General features: G+C 48.9%; 1 protein-coding gene across 1 annotated transcript; it reads left to right on the top strand.

Annotated features, from left to right (window-relative positions):
* Positions 1-518: 518 nt before the first annotated feature.
* Positions 519-1466, top strand: LOC142072234 (olfactory receptor 52E8-like). The gene has a single exon (XM_075128883.1). The coding sequence runs from the start codon at positions 519-521 to the stop codon at positions 1464-1466; it is 948 nt and encodes a 315-aa protein (XP_074984984.1).
* The last annotated feature ends 7691 nt before the right edge of the window (positions 1467-9157 follow it).

Raw genomic sequence — 9157 nt, forward strand, 5'->3', positions numbered from 1 at the left:
CAATGGCGCCCAGGTCTTTTCCCTGAGGTATGTTCTAATTGGGATGTTTCTCCTGGCATATGTCTTACAAAAGTTTGGTTTTTTCCACTCTCACATATCAAGCCACTTGATGAATGGGGAACTCCTACAGCATGGAGTCCCTATGCTGGCTCTCTTTGCATTAAGGAATAATGATGAATAACCACACTTGTGTTTCCTGCTGGTGCCTCTTAAGGTTCCCCACCACTAAGTGTAGGACTTATTAACACAGGGAGCCTCATAAAATGTGGATTTGGCTTTAATGTGGTCATTGTTCATAGTTGTTTTCTCTGAACAATTCAAATGTCATTTTTCAGTGAGTGAAGAGCGAACAATCTGCTTCACCCATGAGAACTGCCTCCAGTAATGCATGTAATATCTCAGATTAACATTCTCTCTCCATCCAGGCATCCTGGGCACACACAGGAAGTCAGGGGAACATACGGTACGTGCAGGAAACAGCGTTTCTCCTCAGAGTTGGACACCTTCTCCCCTATTCCATGTCAGATTCCAACACAACCAACTTCACCAACCCCTCCACCTTCATCCTGCTGGGCATTCCTGGGTTGGAGGCAGACCACATCTGGATCTCCATCCCCTTCTGCACAATGTACACCATAGCTGTCTTGGGGAACTTCACCATCTTGTTCATTGTAAAGATGGAGCAAAGCCTCCATGGGCCCATGTACTATTTCCTCTGCATGCTGGCTGTCACCGACCTGGTCGTGTCCACATCCACCCTGCCCAAAATGCTGAGCATCTTCTGGTTCAATTCCAGGGAGATCAGTTTCAGTTCCTGCCTCACCCAGATGTACGTCCTTCACTGCTTCTCAGCCATGGAGTCTGGGATCCTCGTGGCCATGGCTTTGGATCGCTATGTGGCCATCTGCCATCCCCTGAGACATTCCAGCATCCTGACAAACTCTGTTGTGGCCAAGATCGGCCTGGCCGTGGTGCTGCGCAGTGGAATATTCGCATTACCCTACCCCTTCCTGGCGAGGGGGTGGCCATATTGCAGAACCAACATCATCCCTCACACCTATTGTGGGCACATAGCTGTGGTGAAGCTGGCCTGCGCTGACATCCGCATCAGTAGTTACTATGGGCTGTTCGATCTTTTCTCTGAGATCGGAATGGACGTGTTTTTTATCACTGTGTCCTATACTCTGATCCTCTGGGCCATCTTCCGCCTCCCCACAAAGGATGCCCGGCTCAAAACTTTTGGGACCTGCATCTCTCACCTTTGTGCCATCTTAGCTTTGTATACGCCAGATTTCTTCTCCTCTCTCACGCACCGGTTTGGTCATAATGTGCCACTGCACTTCCTTGTTCTCATTGCCAATGTGTACCTCCTGGTGCCCCCCTTGCTCCACCCCGTCATCTACGGGGTGAGGACCAAACAAATCCGGGGCAGGCTGCTCCGGCTCTTTACTCCTAAAGGGACCTGAATGTTTTCTCAGACTGAGGTCCGTGCAGAGCTGGCTGGTGCATGGTGCTGGACCCTCTTTCCTGAATCATTTATTGAATGCATCCGATGAAGTGACCTGTGCTCACGAAAGCTCATGCTCAAATAAATTGGTTAGTCTCTAAGGTGCCACAAGTCCTCCTTTTCTTTTTGCGGATACAGACTAACACGGCTGTTACTCTGGACAGTCAAGAGACATTAAACCCTTTCCTGTCCTTACTGTGCTGTGTCAGCATCATAAACTGGGGAATCAGTCTAAGTGTAATTCACTGGGTTGCCACCTTTCCAACTGCTGGTAGTTGGACTCCTGAAACGACAATCTTGCCCCCTCTGTTCTGTCAAGGCTCCACCCCTGCTGTGTGTCTTCTCCCCAATGCCCTACCCCTCTCACTTGCTCCTCTCTTCCCCTCACCTTGCCAGTTGCTGGAACATTTTCCACCTCCTATATATATATATCAAGGTTCCTTCCCCACTGTGAACTCTAGGGTACAAGCTAGGCCCTTCTCCCTCCAAGGCTGGAGAGAGAATCCTGCCTTCTGGCCCTGCAGCCTTTTTATAGGGCCCAGCCTGGCCCTCACTGGCTGCCACTCAGCCTTTTCTGATTGGCAACTCAGCCCCAGCCCTCGCCAAGGGCTGGCTTTTAACTTTGGCTGAGCCGGAGCAGGGTGACTGCTCCGATACACATCACATCCACAGTTTTCATCTTTTTGTCCCCTCGACACTGTTTCACATCATCTTTACATATGGTTAAGAAACGCTCCTGAGCCACAAGGTCCAACGTTCCTTCAGAGCTTGTAACACATTTGCCCCTTGCCCGCTTCACCATCAAATCTTTCATTTTGTGTTCAGTTTCCACATTACTCACACCAGCACCCCTCTTAAGATTCCTTGTCGGGGATTAGCCATTGTCCTTCACACTCTGGCTTGGAGGGAGCCCCCTCACCTCACTATTGCAACCGTCGAGTTTTATTTGTCTGCCCTGCTGGCTGGATGCTGCTGCTGCTGCTTGGGGTGCCCTGCTGGCCTGCCTTCTGGAGAGAAGCAAGGACCCCACAACCATTCCTGGGTCCTTCCCTGGCTGGCCCTGGAGTGTTGTAAGCTTGCCTCCCACACCATAGCTCTCCTGGGTTGGATAGTTTGTCTGCCCCACCCCATCTTCCAGAGCTTTTCCCTATGGTTTTCATGCCCTGCTCCCACAGGTTTCTAGTTTGCCCCTCTTTTTCCCTTACCTTCCATTGCTCCCTCCATTGCTTGGACCCCTTGCTTCATGCACCCATGGCCCCTCCCTAAACACTTGTGTCCCTTTTCCATAGTGCCCCATTTCCTTGCCTCCGTCAGTCTGCCGACATCCCCTGTCATTGGGGGGGGGGTGCCCCACTCCCCTGCACCCATCCCAGCAAGGAGGACAGATTGGCCTTCACCAACTCCCTCCATTCCCCCTTCCACAGATGTTACCTCTTGCCCCTTTCCCAAATGATGGGAGAAACCGTGGGTGGGGTCTCAATCTGGGCAGTGGCTTGGTCACACCATCCCCTCCTCTTCTCTATCCCTTACCCCGGGCTGCTACCCCTGCTCTCAAACTTGGGGCACACATGAATTCATCCATCTGCCGCCAAGACCCTTGTGGTGATGACCTGTGCCAAGCAGCTGTGCCGTGAGCCCATGGGTGCGCCCCCTTCAGAGGAGGGGTGGCCGTCTTCCCTCCCAGTTCAGAGCCCCATCACAGATGCCATCATGTCCCACACCTTGGTTGTAGAGTTCCCTGTGGTGTCTGGGCCCAGAGTCATTGAGGTCTCCCCTCCTGTTACCGTCCCCTCAGCTCCTGACCCAGTCAAGAGGTGTCACATCCCTTTGGCTTTGCTGCTAGGCTTCCCAGTCAAACTTCTGCACCTGCTCCTAATCCTGTTCCTGGCCCCACCCCCACTCCTGCCACTGATCCTGTCATCTCAAATATGCTTAGGCATCATCAGGGGAAGCTCAAGCCACAAGTTGCGTAAAGCTCACCATCTCTACCATTAAACTGACCTAAGATTTCTATTATGTCTGTATGTTTACATACAGTTTAGTGATGTTTAGTGATCTTTTACCCAGTACTCTCTCTCTTTAAATATATCTTAGTTTAGTTAATAAGAATTGTCTGTGAACGTACATTTGGGTAAGATCTGAAATATTTATTGCCCTGGGAAGTAATGTGTGTGATCCTTTGGGATTGGTAGAAATTTTTATATGATGAACAAGATTTTCAGTAATCCTCATCATATTTTACTTAGCTGTCTGGGAGGCAGCCCAAGGCTGGGTTTCTTTAAAGGATCTAGCAGTATCCATTTACTGCAGGGCAGAGGGAGGCACTGGGTCATTAACTAGGGCTGCCTCCTACATATGGGCAGCCTCCTTGTCAGGCTGCAACAGCGGACTTCCCAGCCCGGAGCAGAGGGAGCCCAGCTGGTGTGGAGCTAGGAGGTGGAGATTGTGTCGGGACGTATCCCTGCAGTGAAGTCTGGAAGCTGTTGGAACTACTGTATCCCTTAAATAGTTAGCTCTGTTGGCCTCTCCCTCTGCTTTGCTAGTGACACATACCTGACCTTCCAGGCCCGTTATCATCCAACACAAGAGTAGATGATGCAACACACCCTACTGAGTTACCAGAGTGCTTTACCTAAGCCACTCATGGACCAGGAATGGAGGTCCCAGTCAATTTCCCAGCTCCACAGCCTTGCACCCCTTCTGGAGTGTAAACCCTGAATTATACCATCTTGCCTTGCATAGCAATCTGGAAGGATGAAAGTTCATTAAAAAATCTGCTCCCACACTTGATTGGGGGAACATATGCAACCCTCTTTGTTTACAGAGCTAAGATACACAAACACTTCACTCAAAACACACTGGTTAAGATAAAGCATAAGCCAGGTTTATTAACTGCAGAATAATAGGTTTTAAGTGATTAGAAATGATAAACAGATCAAAGCATGTTACCTAGGAAATCAAACAAAGTCACAATTTAAGACTTGTACAGACTAGATAGGATTTGGATCAGCAATATCTCACACTTAATAAATGACACAAGCAGGCTTCTAGATTCATGAGATGCAGACTGCGTCTGCTTTGCAGCCTAGGTTCCCATCCCTTGTTTCAAGTCCTTTGTCTTCAAGAGACTCTTTCAGGTATTGATTTGTTCGGAAGTGAAGACAAGTGATGATGTCACTCACCCTCTTTTATACTTTCTTTCAACTTGCTGGAAAGTCAATGCATGTCATGTGAGGGCTCCACCCCCATTGGCCAACCATTCTCCATTCTCTCCTTGCTATCTCTGGGAAGGCTTCCTTACACTGAGTTCCTGTGTTAGTGGGAAGGGCACACACGTCTTACCATCCTCACAGAGAGTCTGCGAGATACCATTACCGTGCTTCATTGACAATAAACCTGGCCTGGTGCCTTTGTCAATTAATGGATCTTATGGTCACTGGGCGGTTCGCTCAATTTCTGCCATGCTAGTTGTCTGCGCAGGGCTGAGGTGGCACACAGAGGGAACACACATGCAGCCAAACATCTGTCAACATCTCACCACACCCCAGAGTCCTGACTTCCCTGTCATAACCATAGTTTCTCTCTCACATGAAGGAGAAAATGGCTTCCCGTTCTGGCAGAGGCTGTTCGTTGGATGGGATTAAGAGGAAACACTGGAAGGATACTGATCCTTCACCATCCTCTTAAGTTGAGTCTGAGGTTTTCAGAACTAGCTGCAGATTGTGACCTCCCCACTCCTGGGAAGTGTGAATTCTGGGACTCCACTTCCACTCCCTCTCAGAAAGCTGCCAACAGATCACAGTCACTGCGGTTGATTTGGGGGAACAGACTCATAGAATATCAGGGTTGGAAGGGACCTCAGGAGGTCATCTAGTCCAACCCCCTGCTCAAAGCAGGACCACTCCCCAACTAAATCATCCCAGCTAAGGCTTTGTCAATCCTGACCTTAAAAACTTCTAAGGAAGGAGATTCCACCACCTCCCTAGGCAACCCATTACAATCTTTCACCACATTCCTAGTGAAAAAGTTTTTCCTAATATCCAACCTAAACCTCCCCCACTGCAACTTGGGACCATTGCTCCTTGTTCTGTCATCTGCTACCACTGAGATCCAACCTCTTTGGAACCCCCTTTCAGGTAGTTGAAAGCAGCTACCAAATCCTCCCTCATTCTTCTCTTCTGCAGACTAAACAATCCCAGTTCCCTCAGCCTCTCCTCAGAAGTCATGTGTTCCAGTCCCCTAATCATTTTTGTTGCTCTCCGCTGGACTCTTTCCAATTTTTCCACATCCTTCTTGTAGTGTGGGGCCCAAAACTGGACACAGGACTCCAGATGAGGCCTCACCAATGTCGAAGAGAGGGGAATGATCATATCCCTCGATCTGCTGGCAATGCCCCTACTTATACATCCCAAACTGCCATTGGCCTTCTTGGCAACAAGGGCACACTGCTGTCTCATATCCAGCTTCTCATCCACTGTAACCCCTAAGTCCTTTTCTGCAGAACTGCTGCCTAGCCATTCGGTCCCTAGTCTGTAGCGGTGCATTGGGTTCTTCCGTCCTAAGTGCAGGACTCTGCACTTCTCATTGTTGAACCTCATCAGATTTCTTTTGGCCCAATCCTCTAATTTGTCGAGGTCCCTCTGTATCCTATCCCTGCCCTCCAGTGTATCTACCTCTAGTCCCAGTTTAGTGTCATCTGCAAACTTGCTGAGGGTGGAATCCACACCATTCTCCAGATCATTTATGAAGATATTGAACAAAACCGGCCCCAGGACCGACCCTTGGGGCACTCCACTAGATACCGGCTGCCAACTAGACATGGAGCCATTGATCACTACCCGTTGAGCCCGACAATCTAGCCAACTTTCTATCCACCTTATAGTGCATTCATCCAGCCCATACTTCTTTCACTTGCTGGCAAGTATACTGTGGGAGACTGTGTCAAAAGCTTTGCTACAGTCAAGGAATAACATGTCCACTGCTTTCCCCTCATCCACAGAACCAGTTACCTCATCATAGATGGCAATTAGATTAGTCAGGCATGACTTCCATTGCAGAATCCATGCTGACTGTTCCTGATCACTTTCCTCTCCTCTAAGTGCTTCAGAATTGATTCCTTGAGGACCTGCTCCATGATTTTTCCAGGGACTGAGGTGAGGCTGACTGGCTGGTAGTTCCCAGGATCCTCCTTCTTCCCTTTTTTAAAGATGGGAAGTACATTAGCCTTTTTCCAGTCATCCAGGACTTTCCCCAATCGCCATGAGTTTTCAAAGATAATGGCCAATGGCTCTGCAATCACATCCGCCAACTCCTTCAGCACTGTCGGATGCAGCACATCCTGCCCTATGGACTTGTGCTCGTCCAGCTTTTCTAAATAGTCCCGAGCCATTTCTTTCTCCACAGAGGGCTGGTCACCTCCTCCCCATGCTGTGCTGCCCAGTGCAGTAGTCTGGGAGCTGACCTTGTTCGTGAAGACAGAGGCAAAAAAAGCATTGACTACATTAGCTTTTTCCACATCCTCTGTCACTAGGTGGCCTCCCTCATTCAGTAAGGGGCCCACACTTTCCTTGACTTTCTTCTTGTTCCTAACGTATCTGAAGAAACCCTTCTTCTTACTCTTAACATCTCTTGCTAGCTGCAACTCCAAGTGTGATTTGGCCTTCCTGATTTCACTCCTGCATGCCCAAGCAATCTTTTTATACTCATCCCTGGTATTTGTCCAATCTTCCACTTCTTGTAAGCTTCTTTTTTGTGTTTAAGATCTGCAAGGATTTTACTGTTAAGCCAAGCTGGTCACCTCCATATCTATTATTCTTCTACACATCGGGATGGTTTGTCCCTGTAACCTAAATAAGGATTATTTAAAATACAGCCAGCTCTCCTGGACTCCTTTCCCCCTCATGTTATTCTCCCAGGGGATTCTGGTCCCTGAGGGAGTCAAAGTCTGCTTTTCTGAAGTCCAGGGTCCATATTCTGCTGCTTTCCTTTCTTCCTTGTGTCAGGATCCTGAATTAAACCGTCTCATGGTCACTGCCTCCCAGGTTCCCATCCACTTTTGCTTCCCCCACTAATTCTTCCCGGTTTGTGAGCAGCAGGTCAAGAAGAGCTCTGCCCCTAGTTGGTTCCTCCAGCACTTGCACCAGGAAATTGTCCCCGACACTTTCCAAAAACTTCCTGGATTGTCTGTGCACCGCTGTATTGCTCTCCCAGCAGATACCAGGGTGATTGAAGTCTCCCATGAGAACCAGGGCCTGCAATCTAGTAACTTCCATGATTTGCCGGAAGAAAGCCTCGTCCACCTCTTCCCCCTGGTCCGGTGGTCTATAGCAGACTCCCACCACGACATCACCCTTGTTACTCACACTTCTAAACTTAATCCAGAGACTCTCAGGTTTTTCTGCAGTTTCATACCGGAGCTCTGAGCAGTCATACTGCTCCCTTACATACAGTGCTACTCCCCCACCTTTTCTGCCCTGCCTGTCCTTCCTGAACAGTTTATATCCATCCATGACAGTGCTCCAGTCATGTCAGTTATCCCACCAAGTCTCTGTTATTCCGATCACATCCTAATTCCTTGATTGTGCCAGGACTTCCAGTTCTCCCTGCTTGTTTCCCAGGCTTCTTGCATTTGTGTATAGGCACTTGAGATAACTCGCTGATCATCCCTCTTTCTCAGTATGAGGCAGGAGCCCTCCCCTCTCGAGTGCTCAGTAAAAGCAACACCAACAGAATGTTCCTATGGATAGAGTGCAGCTGGGGGCATGTCTTGGGGCCATGTCCTGGGGACAGAGGCTTCAACCTCCTCCCAAAGCTGCCCTAGAACAAGGGGTGTCCTGTAGGCAGGATAGAGACTGGGTTAGTGTTTGCAATGGATTTTTTCTCTCCCTCTTGGTTCATTTCCTCCCAGTGTCTCCTAGGTGGAATTGAAATTTAAGTTTCCAGACTGAGTTGAACTTTCCAGGAGAGCCCTAGCTGGAGGGCACTTGGATTCCCACAGCTGAAGTCTCTGCCTGCTCATCGGGTTCATCATGGTTATTTCTCTGGTGTGGGGTACCTGGGCTTTTAAGCACAGGAATGAGACTGAACGAATTCTCCTATCCAGGCTGAACCTGGGTGCTGTCCCCACCTGTATTCAAGTTACTAACACTCTGTAGCTGACCAGCATGGTTTGACCTTCATCTCTAGCTAAAGGTAAAGGGGTGGGGGCAGGCTCTGATTTGGCTGGAATATTGTGTTTATTATTTATGATCATTATTTGTATTGTTGCCCTGCTCCAGTTCAGGGCCCCTCATGCTGGCCTTTTTTGCAAATGCAGAAGGAGATACAACTCCTACCCCAAGGAGCCTATAAATAAGATTAAGAGAAGACAGAGCTACTGTGTGCAACAAATCAGAAAGGGGTCAGGTGGGGTGATGGGGGAATAACAGTTCTAAGAACTGCTCATAGACTGCTGTGTGGGTCTGAAATGTACAGACCTGCCTTTCCTGTTAGAAATATGTCCGGGGCCTTTAAGAGCAGAATGCATTCAGGGGAAATAAACTGGGGCTAAAGAAAATGGGCCATTGAGTGCAGCTGCACCAGACACACAGCTGGGAGCACATGGCTCTCCATTTGCTTTTGTAACTCTGCTTTAGTTCTAATCATGCCTCC

Source organism: Caretta caretta, chromosome 1 (assembly GCF_965140235.1).
Source record: "Caretta caretta isolate rCarCar2 chromosome 1, rCarCar1.hap1, whole genome shotgun sequence".
NCBI classification, from domain to species: Eukaryota; Metazoa; Chordata; order Testudines; family Cheloniidae; genus Caretta; species Caretta caretta.